Source organism: Myotis yumanensis, unplaced genomic scaffold, assembly GCF_028538775.1.
Source record: "Myotis yumanensis isolate MYYU_CA2020_CCGP unplaced genomic scaffold, mMyoYum1.0.hap1 SCAF_20, whole genome shotgun sequence".
In the NCBI taxonomy this organism is placed as follows: Eukaryota; Metazoa; Chordata; class Mammalia; order Chiroptera; family Vespertilionidae; genus Myotis; species Myotis yumanensis.
In genome coordinates, this window is record NW_027223771.1 from 14,139,951 (window position 1) to 14,161,745 (window position 21,795).

The 21,795-nt window shown below is 45.6% G+C and overlaps 1 protein-coding gene and 1 long non-coding RNA gene across 2 annotated transcripts; both read left to right on the top strand.

Moving 5' to 3' along the window:
* The first annotated feature begins 738 nt into the window (after positions 1-738).
* On the top strand, positions 739-7,934 carry LOC138998330 (zinc finger protein 551-like). The gene is made up of 3 exons (XM_070400402.1): positions 739-876; positions 3,625-3,748; positions 5,410-7,934. The coding sequence occupies exons 2-3, from the start codon at positions 3,628-3,630 to the stop codon at positions 7,194-7,196; spliced, it is 1,908 nt and encodes a 635-aa protein (XP_070256503.1). The 5' UTR covers positions 739-876; positions 3,625-3,627; the 3' UTR covers positions 7,197-7,934.
* An 11,695-nt stretch (positions 7,935-19,629) lies between these two features.
* Positions 19,630-21,293, top strand: LOC138998456 (uncharacterized). Its single transcript, XR_011469166.1, has 2 exons — positions 19,630-19,896; positions 21,157-21,293. It is a non-coding gene; the product is annotated as an uncharacterized lncRNA (long non-coding RNA).
* Positions 21,294-21,795: the final 502 nt, after the last annotated feature.

The following is a 21,795-nucleotide window of genomic DNA, read 5'->3' on the forward strand; positions in this document are numbered from 1 at the left end:
TATGGCATTTTTTTTCTGTATATATACATATATACATATATATACTGCATATATATATATTGATTTTAGACAGAGGAATGAAGAGATAGAGATAGAAACATTAATAATGAGAGAGAATCACTGATTAGCTGCCTACTGCAAGTCCCCGCCTACACTGGGAATTAAACCGCAACCCACGTATGTGCCTTGACCAGGAATACAACCGTGACCTTCTCCTACATAAGTTGACGCTCAACCATGAGCCCCACCATCTGAGCTATCTTCTTGGTGAAATATTTTTTTTAAATGTATTTTTATTGTTGATGGTATTACAGATGTCTCCCATTTCCCCTGTGTATATGTTTTTGGGGGGATCTTTTCCAGTTCTCCCCACCCCTCCTCTGGGAGATCTGTCAGTCTGTCCCAGTAACCAGGCCTCTTGTCCCATCTTCTTCCTCAGAACCACTGGCAGTCCTACAACACCTTGTTGCTCAAGTTCCCAGGCTGGAAAGCTAGCCCTCTCCTGGGCGGTTTAGAAAACTACATTACCCAGGAAGCAATGCGTCCAGGCAGGGCATTTTGATGCCAGCGCATCCGGTTGGGGCGGAACTTCCGGAGTCCTCTTCCTGGCGGACATTTTGACTTCTTCAAGCTGCCCACCGGCTCATGGACTTCATCAGTAAGTCCATCGCGGGAAGGAGGAGACGTGGGAGGCAGCGTCCGGCTGTGCAGGGTGTGTCTCAGCCTGTTGAACCGCAACCTTCGGGATTGGGGTCTCCTTGCCTCCCCGACTCCTCTCCGCTGACAGAGTTCACTCAGCGTCACCCCATTGAACCCTCCAGCCTCTGTTCCCGGCGCCGCTCGGTTCCCGCAGCCCAGGGCGCAGCGTCCAGCACAGTGAGTCCTCGTGGGGGACCCGGGGTGTGAGGGGGGAGGAGGGCGACGGCCTGCGGTGCCCCCGGGTGAGGCCATGGGGGGACTGAGTCGGGAGGTAGGGACACCCAGGCCTGGTTTGTGTCTAAAGGCGACAAAGAGGATGAGAGCCGGTTCCCGGGAGGAGTTTTACTTTCATGCTCAGGGCGACGGGGCTGTGGGAGGTTGTGAACAGCAGAGGGATGAGGCTGAGATGCGGGTCTAAACGTTCCCCAAACGCCCAGAGGAGGAGCGGCCTCCAGGAGAGAGGGCGGCAGTGAGGGCGGGAGGAGGGGCTGTGTACACAGCGACCCAGCAGGAGGCGCCCTGAGGACCAGCCCTGAGGGAGGGGCATCTCCCTGTCCCTGGACCTCGGGCCTGAGCCCCTGGGTCCTGGGGTGAGTACCAGGCCTTCAGCAGCCCTTTAGATCCCACAGGTTCCTGCAGGTGAGAGCCGCTGAGGGGACTGGTCTGTGGGGCTATGTCAGGGCCTCACACTATCGTGGCCTCTGAGACAGTGGGGTCCTGGGGCTGTCCAGTCCCTCTTCTCGGGGGACCCTGGACCTGGGCACCTTGATGAGACACGAAGCCCAGAACCCTAAGTCCAGGTCAAGGGTCAGATGAGTGGCACCTGATTTTGGCAGCCAGTGGAATTGTGTGTGACAAGTCCTTCCATGCATGGGTTCCAGAATGTGCAAAGGCTTGGAGTGAAGACTAAGCTGATTCAGGGCGGAGCAGGTGTCCATTTTTTAAAAAGAGGAACTGGAATCAGTGGGACAGGAATCAAGTCCAGAGGAGCTTTGTGACCACTTGGGTTTCTGTTCTGCTGGTGATGGGGTCATTGGGGTAATTGGTTAGTAGAGCAGGTGATCTGTCCATGTCTCATTAGACTCCCTGTGACTGCAGCATGATGCACAGTATGGTGTGAGGACGGTGGTAGAAAGACTAGGATGGAAGCTGCTGTGATAGTGTTGGTGAGTGTGATGCTAACTGGAGAACAATGGTGGTTGTGGGTGTGGAAGAAGCAGTTTCATTATGGGTCAGGGTTTTAGGTGTGGCCACGAGGATTTTCTAATTTTGCGGATTGGAGAGAGAGGTAAGAATCAGAGATGATGTAAAGGTTTGGATTTAGTACCTGATGGTATGAAAGCACCATCAACTCACATGGAGAAGTCATAATGGGAAAATTAATGTTCATTAGTCATATACAATCTTTTATATTTTCCTATTAGGTTATCAGATATTTCAGAGACAAGTTCATGACTATCTGGAATTCTGAGTAGTTCAAGATGAACACTAATTAAAATAATAAAGAGTATGGACCAGGGAGGATTTGTAGATCACCTTTTTATATTATTTTATTGGAGGTAGAAGAGTAATTCAAAAAGATGAGGCTGTAGCCGGTGCATATTTACTTAAACACTCACCAAGATTTCTTATTACCCCTTGTGTAGCCTTGTGTGTTGCATCCAGTTTGGTAGATTTGCTTATGGGCAGGAGTGGGCATCTGTGAGACTCATAGGGCATGGGGTTGAGAGCCATAGGCAGTGGGTCTTGAGTACTGAAGGCTATGAGTGGAGAAGGGACACCAAGTGCAGCACCAGTAGAGGTGGACTCTGGATAACTGAGATCTGATGTGGTTCTCAATATGTGAGAAGGAATAAACAATTTGGGATGGAGGCCTTCATAGCAGAACTGAAGGCTGTGTCTTGGGTGTGGGCATCCAGAGTCAGGTTAGTACATGATACTGTTTGAATTTGCCATGCATTCTCTGGAACACACATGCTGAGTAATGACTAAAACCAAGGAGATGTCTATGGGAGCTGGGGCTACAGGAGTGCAGGTGTGAGAGAGATGTGGGAGAAGGAGTGATGTGGTCTTGGAGAGGGAGTGTGAATTCATGGTCACAGATCCCTGATATTGACATAGAGGGAATGAGGTTGAGTCTATTTCTGCTGATAACTGGATGATACAACATGGGGAATTTAGGGTAATTCCTGAAAAGACGGGTGTTGTGGCGCTACATGCCAGGTCCAGAATTTAGGTGTCATATAGGTGCACATCTGCCTGTTGTTGGGCTGATACAGTGATCAATAGGAATGGGATAGCATACATCAGTGTTACCTGGGCTTGAAAGTCTCTACTGACTTCTGGAAGGCAGAAGGGTAAGAGAGAAATATATTATAGAGGAGGTGAGTTAGAATGTTGAAAAGGGGGGATTAGAAAACAACCCGTCTTCTACATGGCATATATGTGTTATCTTTGAAGTTGTAACTCTGGAATGAAGCTGTATGAGAGAAGTGTGATACAAAGAATTATGTGGAACAGGTAGGGCAAAGGGTGACAAGTGATGCCATGTTTTCTGGGTTCCTGGAAGGAGAATCTGTTAGACAACAAGGATATTGCCCCACAAGACCAATGTCAAATCCCTCACTTCTCTCTTTATGGCCAACATTTATCTGTACCCTATGTTGGTGACACCCGTAACATTGACCTTAAATGTGAGACTCTGAGGTCAGGTATAATCAGTCTGGGCATCTGCCTTTATTGCTGTGAGAATACATAGTGTAGGTAGGAATATTAGGTGAGAGTGATCCTGGTGGATACAAGACCTGCTATTTTCTGTGATGTGGGAGTACAGGGAGCAAATGGATATGGAGAATGGGAAGTATGATGAAATTAAAGCCTTAGGAGAGAAACTGATCATGGACTGAACTGTCCCCATTATGACAGGATATGAACTTTGAGGACGTGGCCATTGTCTTCTCTCAGGAGGAGTGGGGGCTCCTTGATGAGGCTCAGAGACTTCTGTACTGCGATGTGATGCTGGAAGTTTTTGTACTCGTCTCATCTGTAGGTAAGATGTTCACATTGTCTCAGTGTCATGAGCTGATGTCCTTTCTTCCTTTATTCTCAAAACATAGCTTGCTCTCTCCCATAGTCAGACCACGAGTTCTGCTAATTTCTGCCACTGTCTTGTCAAATGTGCTGTGGCTTCCGGTGCTCAGCTGTGTGGAGACCCCTGACCAATGGACTCCACGAACATCCCTAATACCCGTTGTCTCAAAAAGTGCAGAAAGTGTCTTGGAATCGGGAGTCTTACAGTCAGTTTAATGGGTCCCACCTTACTCTTCCTCTCCCTGGGAGGGTGACAATATCCACATTTATTCATTTCTTCCCCCTTCCTATAGGGAAAGGTGCTTTATGACAGCCTGTGCCAGGTTATATTCTTCACTTACATGAACCATGGGCTATTTTTTTTCACTTCCTAATTCTTTTTTTTTCTTTTTTTTTTATTGCTTAAAGTATTACAAAAAGTATTACATATGTCTCCTTCCCCCCCACCCCTTGACATTCCCCCAGCCTCCCCTACACCCCAGAGGCTTGTGTCCATTGGTTATGCTTATATGCATGCATACAAGTCCTTCAGTTGATCTCTTACCCCCGACTCCCGCCCCCAAACTCTCCCTGGCCTTCCCACTGTAGTTTGACAGTCTGTTCAATGCTGCTCTGCCTCTGTATCTATTTTTGTTCATCAGTTTATAATGGTCTTTATTATCCATAAATGAGTGAGATTATGTGGTATTTTTCTTTCATTGACTGGCTTATTTCGCTTACATGGGCTATTCTTGTAAGACCCTTCTTCAGTTGTTGTTTGTAATATTACTTTAACTCGGTACTACTGCATGCAAATTGCTCTTAGCCAGAGGTGACTGCTCACCTCCAGTGTCTTTCATTATTACATGGAATATTTAGGGGTTATGCATCGATATAGTAGACGATTCAGGGAGAAACCTGGCTTCCTCACAGGGTGAACATGCAAGATGGTCTCAGAGGAGGTGTGGCCATATTGAGTAACAACTGGGGTGAAGGTATGACATAATGGTGGTGGTTAGATGATACCAGGAACCAGCTAAATTCCAACAGTGTTTAGGAGAAAGTGCCATAGCTACACCCCATTTCTACCTTCTCTTTCCCATAGTTGATACGTTGCTGATTTGCATTTCTTCTGTGACTTCCTGCATTATGGCTACCTTCACCTTTGTCATCTTTTTGCATCACCTCTCCCTCTGCACTGCTCCCTCTGCAGTATCTGCTACATGGTCCTGCACGTGTGTTCTTAGGTACACATGCATGCTTAAGTAGTCCTCAAACCCCTGCTACTCGTTTATTAAATTTCACTTGGAATAAGACATAACCAACCTTCTACACAGCTTGCCCCGGTCATCAGCAGACCAGCCCTGCTGAGCACTGTTAGCAGAAGACTTAGCTGGAGATACATCTTCTCTTCCATGTTTTCCTTGTCATGTGTGTGTCATGTTTCTGGTGAGGTCTTCCCTGTTTTGTGACCTTCAGAGACTCAGACCTTCACATCAGCTTCTTATTAATCCTTACTGCATATCTCTTATTTTTAGACAGTTGCAGAGAAACCATGTATTATGTGCAACCACTTTACCAATGGAACTTCCCCTGTCACCACAGTCAACATTCAGTTCCTCCTCATTTCTCTGTTTTCAGGATGTTGGCATAAAATGGATGATGAGGACTTCTGTCCTGAGCAGAGCATATCTGTACAAGTTGAGTCACAGGTCGGGGCTTCTAAGACAGCTCCAGCAACCCAGAGGATCCATCTGAGTAAGCATTGTTTCTCTATGTTAAAAGATATTCTGCACCTGACTGAGTCACAAGCAGCGGACTTTGAGCAGAAAGGCTTCTTCATTGATGCATGTGTGAGAGACTCCTGTTTCAGTGCAAATCCTCAACAGCCACAGAGGGATTCCAGTGTAGAGAAGATCTGGAAAGAAGACATGGACAGGGCCTCATTTGTGACCAGGTGCAGCTTCTATTTATCTTGGGTGCCTTCAACCAGTAGGGAGGTTGGGAAAGTCTTCCCAGCAATCTCAGAGCTTCTCCAGCACCAGGCGCCTCTGAACACTAAGGAGCCACACAGTGGCAGTGAGATTTCACAGGAATATCTTGGTGCAAAAAGTCTTCCACACACTTGTAACTATGAAAAATTTGGCAGCCACAACCAGAACGTTGTTCAGCATCAGGGTGCCTGCTCTGGAGAAGTGAACTATGACAGTAACAAATGTGGGAAAGTTTTTAGAGGAAGCTTTAACCTCCTTCGAACTGGAAGAATTCACCCTAGAGAAAAGCCATATGAGTGTACTGATTGTGGGAAGTCCTACAGGCAAAAGTCTCACCTCACTGATCACTACCATGTTCACAGTGGAGAAAAACCCTATGAGTGTACTGACTGTGGGAAATGTTTTAGGAACAATAGTAACCTCCTAAACCACAAGAGAGTTCACACTGGAGAAAAGCCATATGAGTGTAGTGATTGTGGGAAGTCCTTCAGGCAAAGCTCTCAACTCGCTGTACACCTCCGTGTTCACACTGGAGAAAAACCCTATGAGTGTACTGACTGTGGGAAATGTTTTAGGAACAATAGTAACCTCCTTAACCACAAGAGAGTTCACAGTGGAGAAAAGCCATATCAATGTAGTGATTGTGGAAAGTCCTTTAGGCAAAGCTCTCAACTCACTGAACACCACCGTGTTCACACTAGAGAAAAACCCTATGGGTGTACTGATTGTGGGAAATCTTTTAGCAGCAATTATAACCTCCTTTACCACAATAGAGTTCACACTGGAGAAAAACCCTATGAGTGTACTGTTTGTGGGAAATTTTTTCGGAGCAATAATACACTCCTTAACCACAAGAGAGTTCACACTGGAGAAAAACCCTATGAGTGTACTGATTGTGGGAAATCTTTTAGCAGCAATAATAACCTCCTTAACCACAAGAGAGTTCACACTGGAGAAAAACCCTATGAGTGTACTGATTGTGGGAACTCTTTTATGAGCAATATTATGCTCCTTAACCACAAGAGAGTTCACACTGGAGAAAAACCCTATGAGTGTAGTGATTGTGGGAAGTCTTTCAGCAGAAGCTGCTACCTCTCTGAACACAAGAGAATTCACACTGGTGAAAAACCTTTTGAATGTAGTGATTGTGGCAAGTTCTTTAGACTGAAGGGGAACCTCACTCAACACCACAGAGTTCATACCGGAGAAAAGCCATATGAGTGTAGTGATTGTGGAAAGTCCTTCCGGCAAAGGAATTCACTTATTCTACACCAGAGAGTTCACACTGGTGAAAAACCTTATGAGTGTAGTGAATGTGGGAAAGCTTTCAGGACCAGCCATCAGCTCCTAATCCACAAGAGAGTTCACACTGGTGTTTTAGCTGCAAACCCAGCCTTGTTTGACGTGAGAGTTCACATTGGAGCAAAGCCTTAAATATGCCGGGGATGTATTATCTTTCTCACTCTACAACACTGAAGGAGACTTAAATCCATTTACCTGAATATAAACCCCTTTTATCTGAACATACACTGTACAGAATTCCTCATAAGTTTGAGGTACAAGCAAGGTTTGAAGGAGCTGCATTGCACTTGCTAACTTCCAAGGACTCCGACCTCATTGATGTCACTGCGAGTATTTGTGGCTGAAGTGACCTCTACTACCTGGTTCACCTGAACACTGTGCATCAGTCACCACCCCTGCGTGCTTAGGGAAAAGGAATTCTGTGTTCTCCCTTGTGCTTAAGTGAATTAGGAATACTCCAAGCTCTTCGCAGGATCTTCATTCCGTTCCCTCTGACTAGGAAATGCACCTGACCCAGGATTCATCCAAATCCCCCATTCTCAGCTAAGAAGTGCTACATCTTTCAGGGACATTGTGGTTCTCATCTTATGCTGTGATGAATTGTTACAAACTGATTGCTGTACACTGCTCTATGATGTTTTTGTAATTGTGATTTTGTTTTTGTACCTTTAATTTTGTTGGTTCTATTCACTGCCTGGGTTGATTTGAAAGCACAATTGTGATCTGTCTGCATAGAGTTAACCGATACTGTGGGATTCCCAAACTTTCTGTGCTTCAGAAAGGATAGCTTGATGGCAGAAAATCCTTCTTTGTCCATTATTCTTTGCATTAAGGCCCAAGGCATTGAAATAAAGACCATATGACTTTGTGGTTGTATTTTGCAGGTTTGATCCCCAGTCCCCCATTTTGACTGGTGTGAGGCATCCAGTCATTGTGTTTCTCTCTCTCTCATTCCCCTCCAACTCTCTCTTTAAAAAAGAAAAAACAACAATACATCCACCCTTCTTTGCTAAGACGGGCCTCTGCCTGCACAGCCCACCTTCCCTTATTGTTTCCTGCCTTTGCCTGGAATGTTCCCCTCCAGGTGGGCACACTGTGTCCTGCCCAGGAGCTGGCAGAGAGGAGCCCAAGGCAAGGTTCTGGGAGGAATTGGTGTTCTGTTTCTGCTTGAGAAGAGCTAGCCAGGGTTCTTCTGTCTCCATCAAGAGGTCTCTCCAGCCTGCTCTCCTCATCCCCAGGCACCTGGCCTGCTGCAACTGAATCTACTTTATCTGGGTGAAGGCCCCTGATGCTTTGGGCCCCAAATGAGTTCACCTTAGAAAAAGTCTGCCTCTGGCAAGCCCACATACACGCCTGAGACCCACTGGTGTTGTTTGAGTTTATTTTTGCATTGTGGGGGGTAATTTACTACGTTGACTTTATTACAAATAAAGCACACACCCTCCTTACCCCATTTCCCTGCTGTCCTGGAGATCACGTGGATTTTCCAGGAAATGGTGCTGTGTTTTTTCAATGCTGAGAACAATCTGCAATACAAGCGTTTCCAGCAGGAGAGGGTTGATTTCAACATGATGCCCCATTGGGGGATGCATTCTGGTTGGTGTGCCCACCTGGCTATTTCTGGCCTGTGCAGAGCAGACCCCTTCCCCTGTAGTGAGTTGACGGACCCTGGACTCGAGGATAGTGTGCTGGGGCGGGGGGTGTGGGGGGGGTACCTGGTGGTGCAGAGAGGTTGGTGGTCTTGGACATGGTTGGTGAGGGTGTTTCCAGTCAGCTCATGGGGAAGGGTCCTTGAGTGGGAGGACTGAGGGGAGGCTCTAGTGCTGAGGACTTGAATCAGGCTGGATGGAGGGGCCACAGCCAAGGGCAGGCACAGCTGAGACCTGTAAAGACAGAGGGTGTGGACACTTGAGCGCTACTGTTCCAGAGGCTGGAGGTACAGAGTCCCCTGCCCTTGAGAACTGGTGTTCTAGTGGAGGACACCCCACAAACAAGGGGGCAGGGTAGCTGTGACAGGTGATAGGAGGTCAGGGGGAAAGTGAGGCCAGGGGTGGTCAGTGGGGTCTCCCTGTGGAAGTCTGGGACGGGTGACAGGCTCCAGATGGCAGCCTGTGGGGAGCATGCCCTGAGCATTCGGGGGTCATCTTGGCTAGTTTGGACAACCAGGATCAGAAAGTAGGGTCGTGGCTGGGCAGTGGGCTCTGCGAAAGGACTTGACCTTTTCCTCAGGAGGCCTCACAGTTTGCCTTGAGCTCCAGGCTGCCTTTGCAAGAGCTGATGTGAGGAACCTTCAGCAAAATCACTGCCCAGAGGGAAACTGACTGCAAACAAAGGGCCCAGTGGTTTAAATATTTTCATTTATTTATGATTAAAAGTGTATCTGTAAGGTACTTTAGTATTATCACCAAAAGGAAAATGACTAATACAGACATTTACAAGAGTAATGATGGTAAACTTCCACAGGGCATCAAAAATCCTGCCAGCACTATCTGGTGTGGCTCAGTGGATACAACGTCAGCCTGCAGACTGAAGGGTCCTGGTTTTGATTCTAGTCATAGACACATGCTGAGGTTAGAGCTTGATCCCCAGTTGTGGATATGCCCTGTGGTACATGCTGAGTGACCCTGTGTTTTCTTTTTTTTTTTTTTTAAATTAAATCTTTATTGTTCAGATTATTACAGTTGTTCCTCTTTTTTCCCCCCATAGCTCCCCTCCACCCGGTTCCCCTCCCACCCTCCGCCCTTACCCCCCCCCCCCCACTGTCCTCATTTATAGGTGCACGATTTTTGTCCAGTCTCTTCCCGCATCCCCCACACCCCTTTCCCCACCAAGAATAGTCAGTCCACTCCCTTTCTATGCCCCTGATTCTATTATAATCACCAGTCTATTCTGTTCATCAGATTATTTATTCACTTGATTTTTAGATTCACTTGTTGATGGATGTGTATTTGTTGTTCATAATTTGTATCTTTACCTTTTTCTTCTTCCTCTTCTTAAAAGACACCTTTCAGCATTTCATATAATACTGGTTTAGTGGTGATGAACCCCTTTAGCTTTTCCTTATCTGTGAAGCTCTTTATCTGACCTTCAATTATGAATGATAGCTTTGCTGGATAAAGTAGTCTTAGGTTCTTAGTATTCATCACTTTGAATATTTCTTGCCACTCTCTTCTGGCCTGCAAAGTTTCTGTTGAGAAATCAGCTGACAGTCATATGGATACTCCCTTGTAGGTAACTGAGTTTCTTTCTCTTGCTGCTTTTAGGATACTCTCTTTGTCTTTTGCTCTTGGCATTTTAATTATGATGTGTCTTGGTGTGGTCCTCTTTGGATTCCTTTTGTTTGGGGTTCTATTTGCTTCCTGGACCTGTAAGTCTATTTGTTTCACTAGGTAGGGGAAGTTTTCTGTCATTATTTCTTCAAATATGTTTTCAATATCTTACTCTCTCTCTTCTTCTGGTACCCCTATAATTCAGATGTTGGTACGCTTGAAGCTGTCCCAGAGGCTTCTTACACTATCTTCATATTTTTGGATTCTTTTTTCATTTTGCTTTTCTGGTTGGGTGTTTTTTGCTTCTTCGTATTTCAAATCTTTGACTTGATTCTTGCGATCCTCTGGTCTGCTGTTGGGAGTCTGTATAATATTCTTTATTTCAGTCAGTGTATGCTTAATTTCTAGTTGGTCCTTTATCATAACCTCGAAGGTCTCACTAGATTTCTTGAGGTTCTCATTAAGTTTATCGGCGGTTTCTAGAAAATTCTTGAAAAGCCTTAAAAGTGTGGTTTTGAACTCTATATCCAGTAGTTTGCTTTCCTCCATTTCTGTCATTTGCGTCCTGTTTCTTTGTCTTGGCATTTTTTATGCTTCGCTGTGTCGATAGAGTGGCTTTCTGTGCTAAGTGTCCTTTAGGACCCAGTGGCTCAGCCTCCCCAATTACCTGAGGTAGACACTCTTGGTGCACCCCCTTGTGGGCTTTGTGCACAGTCTTGTAGTTAAGCCTTGATTGTTGTAGGTAACACTGGGAGGATTTGACCTCCAGGCCAATTGGCTGTGAGAATCAGCTGTGTCTACGGTGGGAGAATTTCTGCGCTGGAGACACCCTTATGGGGCAAGACTTGCTTCAGTGGGGCTTCAGTGCTCATTGAGTCTGCCCCCTGAGTGGGTCCCTTATGGATCTGAGGAGTTGTAATTGGATGGTCCCACTCTGACCACTGGGTACACTTGCTCTTGGATCTAAGGAGGTGCTAATCTAGCCTCTGCCTGAGGCTACCCAGCAGAAGCCAGCTGTAAAGCAATGCAAGTTCCCCTGGGGCCTTGGGGCAGCTGCAGTTTGTTAAGTAATTTTCAGATTACAAAGGGCTGGGACTTTCATATGCAAAAGCATCCATGCATGGCTTGGGCAGGGCAGGGTCCCAGGGGATCAACAGCGCGGGCAGAGCAAGCAGTATGGCTGCTCTCAGTCCTGTCCTCAGAGGCCCTGGCAATTGCTGCAAGCGCCTCTGAGAGAAAGCTGCCCTCGAGTTCCAACTGATGCCAGACAGTCCAGTTTCTCTCCGTATGAGTCTTAGAGCTTGAGACTCCCTCCAATTGAAAAAGACAATCGTGTCCTCAGCTGCCAGCCCTCTCCGCATGCACCTCCGCACCTTTGTATTTTACTTCTGTACTGCACCTCCTCTGAGTCTCGGTATGCTTTTCTCTTTCCTTCTAATTGTAGAATTTCCACTCAGCCAGCCTTCCTGTCGTTCTGGATGTTGTCCGTTCCGTCTTTTAGTTGTATTTTTGAAGTGGTTGTACGAGGCAGCAATCTCCGGTGTTTACCTATGCCGCCATCTTCCATAATTGCCGACCCTGTTTTCTTATCTGTGTGTTGCTGTGTGTATTTCCATCAAGGTGTTACTGGTGTCTACAGTGTGGGTCCCTGTGAGCCTGGCCATAAGCTCTACACCTGAGTGCCCACCATAGGCTGTCAGTGCTCTGTACCTGAGTGTTTCTCTGCTTCTGTTGTCTGTATATTTACCTGTGTGGCTGTGCACCCAGGCAACAGGCAGCTGCATAGGCAATCTCCCGAGGGGTGATGGAGAGGACAATATGTTCGTCCCTGAGCTCCAGGCTGAGCTACTTCTGTCCCTGCTCTTCCAGGATCTGTTGTCCCCCTGGGGGTCTCATCTCAGATCCCAAGGATGGATGAAGTGAAGGGTCAGTTCATAGAACCCTAGTCTATGGGAAGATGAGGACTTGGGCACACTCTGATGTCAGAAATAACTTAGAGAGTGTGGAGGTGCTGTTTTGGGAAGACTCTAGGTCTTTGAGGAGGAGTGGGAGGATCCTGGTACCCTGGAAATGAGTAAGTGGGTATGTGCAATGATGATTCATTGACCCCTAAGTCCCCTTGGGAATGAGGAACTGGATACCCCTGGAGAGGGCTGGGGGTCCTGTGGGACTCCTAATCCCTGGAGAGAAGGTCACTCCCCTTTCCACATAAAATCTCTGCTGACACCTCATAGAGGTGCCTGGGCTGCTCTGAGCATCACTCTCAGACCTCCGATCTCTGGTTATCTACTGAGTGTGCATGGACACCTGGTAACACTGGGGCCAGGAGGCAGAATAGGCTCAGTGCTCTCTGCAGTGGGGATGGGGAAAATATGAAGGGACTGCATTTAGCACAGGTTCCTGCACAGAATGATTGGAAACTGCAAGATCACCATTGATGGTAATGTCAGCGTTTTTCCAATCAGCCCCACCTGATGGAGCACTCACCTGGGCAATGCAAATGGCAAAGAGGCTTGGAAGCAAGGTAGTGACTGCTGTTAATATAAAAGAACATGGATGCTGGAATGCTTGTAGTCCAGTAGTCTTCCCAGTCAACTCTCTTAATATGTCCTCTTCACACCCACCAGTCAGGGATCCAAGGCAGCAGGGATTTACTCAGACTCACACTCAAGTTGGTTCTGAGTTTTCTGTCACTGACATCTGACCAAACTCCTTTTTTTGAAGTTCACTCCTATGAATATTGGGTTTGGGTAGGCCAGGGACAAAGTCTAGGTGGATAAGAAGAAAGCAAACAATCCTGACTCAAGGGGCCAAAAAGCTGCATGTGGCTCATGAGCCGCAGTTTGCCGACCACTGATCTAGCCTGTTCCTAATGGGTACACAGCCCCTGTTCTACCATCCAGGAGGCAGCAGAGCCTAACATTAGAAGCCAGAGGTCTGTGGTTAGAGACACATGTGTTTGACTCCAAGCCCTGCCTTTATTAACTCTACAAACAAGCAATTATGAGTCTCTGAGCCTGGATTTCCTCCCCACAAAAATATACGGTTAAAACTTCTCAAGTAGCCGAAACTGGTTTGGCTCAGTGGATAGAGCGTCGGCTTGCAGACTGAAAGGTCCCAGGTTCGATTCCGGTCAAGGGCATGTACCTGGGTTGCAGGCACATCCCCAGTAGGAGATGTGAAGGAGGCAGCTAATTGATGTTTCTCTCTCATCGATGTTTCTAACTCTCTATCTCTCTCCCTCTCTGTAAAAAATCAATAAAACATATTTTAAAAGAAAAAAAAAAACTTCTCAAGTTGTAGAGAGGATTAAAATAAAATAATAATGCATGTGAAGCATTGAATCCAGGGCCTGGCACCTGTAGTAAACATTCAGTAACTCTTTTAAAAATATATATATTTTATTGATTTTTTACAGAGAGGAAGAGAGAGGGTTAGAGAGTTAGAAACATCGATGGGAGAGAAACATCGATCAGCTGCCTCTTGCACACCCCCTACTAGGGATGTGCCCGCAACCAAGGTCCATGCCCTTGACTGGAATCGAACCTGGGACCCTTCAGTCCGCAGGCTGATGCTCTATCCACTGAGCCAACCCAGTTAGGGCCATTCAGTAACTCTTAACTCTTAGCTTCACAATGTGTACTGACTACAGTCATGCCGAAAATGTAGGCAATGTCAATGTGTTGACCTATGTATCTTTTCAAATTTTCTTTTTAAACGAATAACATAGAATTATGTATGTTCTCTCATAGCCTGCTTTTTTCTTAATAATGTCATATTTTGATTTTTTTTTTTCAAAAGCCAGGCTGGAGTGACTCAGTTTGTTGAGTGTAGTCCCATGCACAGAAAGATTGCCGGTTCAGTTCTTATTTGAGGGCACCTACTGTGGTTATGTGCTCAATACCCATTGGGGGGTAATCTGGAGCTCAATATCCATTAGGAGACAGCCAATCTGTTTCTCTCCTTCTCTCTGTAAAATTCAATTAAAATATCTTTACATATGTTTATCCATTTAGATTTGTAGTCTTAGGTTAATTGAAATAATACTTTTCACCTGAGAGCATTCTAAGCATCACGGATTCTGAAATAATGTTTCCAAACAAAAGTTCAGTTTTGTAGAGAACACTCTCCAGAAACCTGTGACCAGCCCCGAAAAACCTAAAGTTGTCAGTTCCCAGTGTTACTTGGATACCCCAGAACAGTATTTGCAATGGTCAGTGAGTGACTGGGATCCTAGTGCCACATGTGAGTCACTACCCAAAGGGCCATGCGCTATGGATGGCTGGGTTTAGCCAATAAAAGCCCAGGAGAGGCACAGTATCTCTGTGCTCATTGGTTGAAGCTTGACTTCCAGCGTCTTTCTCCTGGTGGTGAATTTGACCTTTGCAGTGTGCTCACAGAATCAGAGGTTCCAGTGCTGGGTCACGAGGCGTCAGAGGCAGTGCATCTTCTAGACATAAGTCCAAATTATTCCCGGGCCTGTAGCCTGTTTTATCTTTGATGACATTCTGAGGACAGCCATCACTATTTCCTGTAGCTGGAGTCACTGGCAAACAAAATAATCTCATGGGTTTGGATTCCCTTGGCCCCTCTAGGGAGGTCACCTCAAGGTTGTTGCTCAACAAGCAAGAACTCAAAGCTAGAGGGTGGGTAATCCTGTAATCCGTTCCAGGATGTGTCTTTTGTAACCAGTCAGCATTCCTGTTGATTCCAATGGCAATACTCTTTACTGCTTGCCAATATTCGCTGCCACTGAGGCAAGGTTGGTCCTCCCAGGAAATGAGAACTGACACGCAACAGAGAGCACCTTTCTAATCTGCTATTTGGTGAGCTCTGACCTAAAGATAAAGCTGTGAAACTGTCACATGTGACATAAACCCACCTCTAACTCATACACAGGGTGGGGCTATAATAGGCTCACAGTTGTAAGTTCAGAAAACAGACATTATAGTTTTTAAAAATATTTTAGAAAATAATTTTATTCTTTTTTGGGTGGAGAGAGTAAGAGGCTGGAAGAGAGAGATAAACATAGATCTGCTGCCTCCTGTAGGGCTCCTACTGGGATCCACTTGGGGATTTGCACTGACCTGGAATGCAACCAGAGACCTTTCACTGAATGGAATCACACCCAATCAACTGAGGACAATGGACGGGGCAGAGTTATTCATGTATTATTATTTATTATTTATTTTATTATTTTCCATACCAATATCTTTAAACTTACTCCTGCCAAGTCCTGTATTTTCCTACTATATGTTCCTGTTATAATCTCTCTTTCTGCCTTGCTGGGCCCTCCATGCAGTCATAGATTTTCCTTCTTTAACAATAGCTTAGTTCATACTGTTCACAATTTTATAGGCACTATTTGATGTGTACTGTTTAAAAAATACTGGTTTCCTCCATGCTACGCAATCATTTTAAGATTTAACACAAATACTTATGTGAAAAGTTAATTTTTAAAAAAATTTCTGAGTAGTATTGTGTTCTGTGAATAAGCACTTTATCTATTGATCTACTTTTTTTGTTATTTCCAGGTTTTGGGGTATTATAAATAAATCTGGGAATATTTGCATTCAGTTCTCTATACAGACATATATTTTCCTTATCAAAGTGTTGTGGGAAAAACCAAGATGGCGGCATAGGTAAACACTGGAGTTTGCTGCCTTGCACAACCACTTCAAAAATACAACTAAAAGACGGAACGGACATCATCCAGAACCACAGGAAGGCTGGCTGAGGGGAAATTCTACAACTAGAAGGAAAGAGAAAAGCATACAAAGACTCAGAGGAGGTGCGGTGCGGAAGTAAAACACTAAGGTATAGGGGCGCACGCTGAGCGGGCTGGCAGCTAAGGGTGCGGTTGTCGTTTTCAATTGGGAGGGAGTCTCAGGCTCTGAGCTCCAGTTCCCGGGGAGTCTCCAGGGACCCAGACTCATACGGGAGAAGCAGAACTGTCTGGCATCAGTTGGAACTCGAAGGCAGCTTTCTCTCGGAGGTGCATGCAGGGATGGCCGGGACACTGAGAAGCAGTGCCTCTGAGGGCAGCCATAACTGCTAGCCCCACCCTGTTGATCCCTTGGGACCCGCCTCACCCAAGACCTGCACAGAGGCTTTTGCTGGATAGCCTCAGGCAGAGGCTAGATTAGCACCTCCCTAGAGATCCAGGAGCCAGTGTGCCCAGTGGTCAGAGTGGGAACATCCAGTTTGCAGCTCTTCCAATCCAAAGAGGACACACTCAGGGGGCAGACTCAGTGCTGACCGAAGTCCCATTGAAGCAAGTCTTGCCCGGGAAGGGAGTCTCCAGCACAGAAGTTCTCCCACTGCAGACACAGCTGATTCTCACAGCCAATTGGCCTGGAGGTCAATCTCTCCCAGTGTTACCTACAACAATCAAAGCTTAACTACAACAAGACTGTGCACAAAGACCACAAGGGGGTACACCAAGAGTGTCCTCCTCAGGTAATTGGGGAGGCTGAACCACTTGGCCCTAGAGGACAGCACAGAAAACCACTTTATCAACACAGGGAAGCATAAAAAATGCGGAGACAAAGAAACAGGACACAAATGACAGAAATGGAGGAAAGCAAACTACTGGATATAGAGTTCAAAACGACACTTTTAAGGTTTTTCAAGAACTTTCTAGAAGCTGCCGATAAATTTAGTAAGACCCTCAAAAAGACTGGTGAGACCGCCGATAAATGTAGTGAGATCCTCAAGAAATCTAGTCAGACCCTCGAGGTTATGATAAAGGACCAACTAGAAATTAAGCATACACTGACTGAAATGGAGGATATTATACAGACTCTCAACAGCAGACTAGAGGATCCCAAGAATCAAGTAAAAGATTTGAAATATGAAGAAGCAAAAAACACCCAACCGGAAAAGCAAATGAAAAAAGAATCTGAAAATACGAAGATAGTGTAAGAAGCCTCTGGGACAGCTTCAAGCGTACCAACATCCGAATTATAGGGGTGCCAGAAGATGAGTGAGAGCAAGATATTGAAAACCTATTTGAAGAAATAATGACAGAAAACTTCCCCTACCTGGTGAAAGAAACAGACTTCCAAGTTCAGGAAGCGCAGAGAACCCCAAGCAAAAGGAATCCAAAGAGGACCACACCAAGACACAGCATAATTAAAATGCCAAGAGCAAAAGACAAAGAGAGTATCCTAAAAGCAGCAAGTGAAAAAAAGTCAGTTACCTACAAGGGAGTACCCATACGACTGTCAGTTGATTTCTCAACAGAAACTTTGCAGGCCAGAAGGGAGTGGCAAGAAATATTCAAAGTGATGAATGCCAAGAACCTACAACCAAGATTACTCTACCCAGCAAAGCTATCATTCAGAATTGAAGGTCAGATAAAGAGCTTCAAAGATAAGAAAAAGCTAAAGGAGTTCACCTCCACCAAACCAGTATTATATGAAATGCTGAAAGGTATCCTTTAAGAAGAGGAAGAAGAAGAAATAGATAAAGTTACAAATTATGAACAACAAATACACATCTATCAACACGTGAATCTAAAAATCAAGTGAATAAATAATCTGATGAACAGAAAGAACTGGTGATTATAATAGAATCAGGAGCATAGAAAGGGAATGGACTGACTATTCTTGGGGGGAAAAGGGGTGTGGGGGACTGGGGAAGAGACTGGACAAAAATTGTGCACCTATGGATGAGGACAGTGGGTCGGGAGTGAGGGCGGAGGGTGGGGTGGGAACTGAGTGGAGGGGAGTTATGGGGGAAAAAAGAGGAACAAATGTAATAATCTGAACAATAAAGATTTAATTTAAAAAGAAGTGTTGTGTAGGTGAGTGTTTTACATTTCAGATATGCAGCCAAAATGAATGTTTTACATTTCAGATATGAGCCAAAATGATCATTCCCTTTGCCTTCCCTCTAACCCACAGTATATAAAAATCCAGTTATTCTGTAACCCTGCAAGGACATACAATGGTTAACCTTTTCAAATAGTAACCCCAGAAATGCATATAATGTTAACTCGCTTTCATTTTAATTTCATCTACCTAAGCATTTTTTATGGTGAACATTTTTTCATACATTTATTTGCACTGTATTTATCTGCTTTGTTAAAATGTCTGCTGAGAATCTTTTTCAAATTGTCTAAATAAATGTATTATTTTACCCAAAGGAGGACTGTGCAGCATCTAAGACATATGCTTAAATTTCCCTCATTCCTCAGTGACTTAAGTTACTCCTTTGCCTTGTGGAACCATTGGTTTTGAATCCTGGGAGAAAAAATTGTTTTACTCATTTTTTAAAATTATTTTTTTATTGATTAAGGTATTGCATATGTTTTACACAGCTTTAATGCTATGTGCTACTGAAGACAACGTATACCATATACTTATACATTTAATCTGCATTGCTAACATTCAGAGCCACTCTTATTTAAGTCTAAGCATTTACTAATACATTAAGTGAAGTCTAGGTTTGTAGTATTTGTCAATTTCCCTGGCATAAATACTGTCATCATGGTCAGTTTTAAACTGCCAAAGTGATAGCATTGAATATGCACATGATAAGATAGTTCAGTAGCACATCATTGTATTTTATTTTCAACATACTGATATAGTTGCAACAAATATGCTCCAGAACTTTCATAATAATACCGTATAATTATTGGGAAGTTTCAAGTTTTAAACCTTTCTTAAAATTTGATTTAAGTACAATTGATTTAAATCATACATGAGAAAATATTTTTAATTGATTTCAGGGAGGAAGAGAGAGAAAGAAATAGCACTGATGAGAGAGAATCACTGGTAGGCTGCTTCCTGTACCAACTCTTTCCCTGGGAATTGACCCTGCAACCCATGTATGTGCCCTGAGCAGGAATAGAACCATGACCTTCTGGTTCATAGGTTGATGATCAACCACGGAGCAGCACCAGCTGGGCTATAGTATTTAGAAAGCTTTTTAAAATATATGTATTTTTATTGTTGATAGTATTATAGATGTCTTCTATTTCCCCCCCCCCACCACCACCACCCTCCAATATACATTCTTTGGTGGACCTATTCCAGGACTCCCTTCCCCCTTTCCTCAGAGATCTGTCATTATGTGCCAGTTAAGCAGACCTCCAGTCCCATCTTGTCCTCCAGCACAAGTTGTGCTGCCTCAACACCAATACTCACCAAGGTCATTGGCTGAGATGAGCCCTCCTCTGGGTCATTACAAAAACTACATTACCCAGAAAGCATTGCACCAGAGTCAGACCTGTAGGAGCAATTTGGTGCCTGAACATCCGGTTGGGGCGGGACTTCCTGCGTCCTCCTCCTGGCGGTCATTTTGGCCTTTTCTCTGGGCTCACAGACTCATAAGCTTCAGCGCTTGGTGGGGAGTAGGAGGAGGTGTTGGCGGCAGCTTCCCCGCTGGGCAGGGTGTGTCTGAGGCTTGTTGACCCCAAACCAGCGGGATTGGGGTCTCCTTGCCTCCCCGACTCCTCTCCGCTGACAGAGTCCACTCAGCGTCACCCCATTGAACCCTCCAGCCTCTGTTCCCGGCGCCGCTCGGGTCCCGCAGCCCAGGTCGCAGCGTCCAGCACAGTGAGTCCTCGTGGGGGACCCGGGGTGTGAGGGGGGAGGAGGGCGACGGGCTGCGGTGCCGCCGGGTGAGGCCGTGGGGGGACTGAGCCGAGAGATGGGGACACCCAGGCCTGGTTTGTGTCTAAAGGCGACAGAGAGGACGAGAGGCGGGTCCCGGGAGGAGTTTCACTTTCATGCTCAGGGCGACGGGGCTGCGGGTGGTTGTGAACAGCAGAGGGATGAGGCTGAGATGCGGGTCTAAACGTTCCCCAAACGCCCAGAGGAGGAGCGGCCTCCAGGAGAGAGGGCGGCAGTGAGGGCGGGAGGAGGGGCTGTGTACACAGCGACCCAGCAGGAGGCGCCCTGAGGACCAGCCCTGAGGGAGGCGGCATCTCCGAGGCGCTGGACCTCGGTCCCGAGCCCCTGGGTCCTGGGATGGGTACCAGGCCCGCAGCAGCCCTTTAGTTCCCACAGATTCCTGCAGGTGCCGAGCCGCAGAGGGGATTGGTCTGTGGGGCTCATGTTAGGGCCTCACACTATCGTGGCCTCTGAGACAGTGGGGTCCTGGGGCTGTCCAGCCCCTCTTCTCTGGGGACCTTGGACCTGGGCACCTTGAAGAGACACCGAGCCCAGAATCCTAAGTCCAGGTCAAGGGTCATATGAGTTGCACCTGATTTGGGCAGCCAGTGGAATTGTGTGTTACAGGTCCTTCCATGCATAGGTTCCAGAATGTGCAAAGGCTTGAAGTGAAGATTAAGCTGATTCAGGGACGAGCAGGTGTCCATTTTAAAAAAATAGGAACTGGAATCAGTGGGACAGGAATCAAGTGCAGAGGAGCTTTGTGACCACTCAGGTTTCTGTTCTGCTGGTGATGGGATCATTGGGGTAATTGGAGCAGTAGAGCAGGTGATCTGTCCCACGTCTCATTAGACTCCCTGTGACTGACTATAAGGAGTATGATGCACAATATGGGTGAGAGGGTGGTAGTGGAAAGACTAGGATGGAAGCTGCTATGATAGTCTTGGTGAATATGACAGTAACTGGAGCACAATGATGGTTGATGTGGAAGAAGCAGTTGCATTATGTATTAGGGTCTTAGTTGTGGCCTCCTGGATTTTCTAATTTTGAGGATTGGAGAGAGAGGTAAGAATCAGAGTTGATGTAAAGGTTTGGATTTAACACCTCAAGGTATGAAAGCACCGTCAACTGAGATGTAGAAATTCAGAGTGGGAAGAGTAATTTTCATGAGGAATATAAAATCTTTTATTTTTTCCCTTTTAGGGTATGGGATATTTCAGACGCCAGTTCATAACCATCTGGAACTCTGAGGAGTAGTGCAAGATGAAGACTACTTAAGAAATGTAGATCACCTGTTTTTATTGCAGGTAGAAGAGTAATTAAAAACAAGTGAGACTGTGGCTGGTGCATATTTACTTCTTAAACACTCACCAGCATTTCTTTTTTTTTTAAATTAAATCTGTATTATTCAGATTATTACATTGATTCCTCTTTCTTCCCCCCATAACTCCCCTCCACCCAGTTCCCACCCCACCCTCCGCCCTCACTCCGCACCCACTGTCCTCATCCATAGGTGCACGATTATTGTCCAATCTCTTCCCGCACCCCCCACACCCCTTTCTCCCCGCCCAAAAATAATCAGTCCATTCCCTTTCTATGTCCCTAATTCTATTATAATCACCAGTTCATACTGTTCATGAGATTATTTATTCACTTGATTTTTAGATTCACTTGTTGATAGATGTGTATTTGTTGTTCATAATTTGTATCTTTACCTTTTTCTTCTTCCTCCTCTTCTTAAAGGATACCTTTCAGCATTTCATATAATACTGGTTTGGTGGTGATGAACTCCTTTAGCTTTTCCTTATCTGTGAAGCTCTTTATCTGACCTTCAATTCTGAA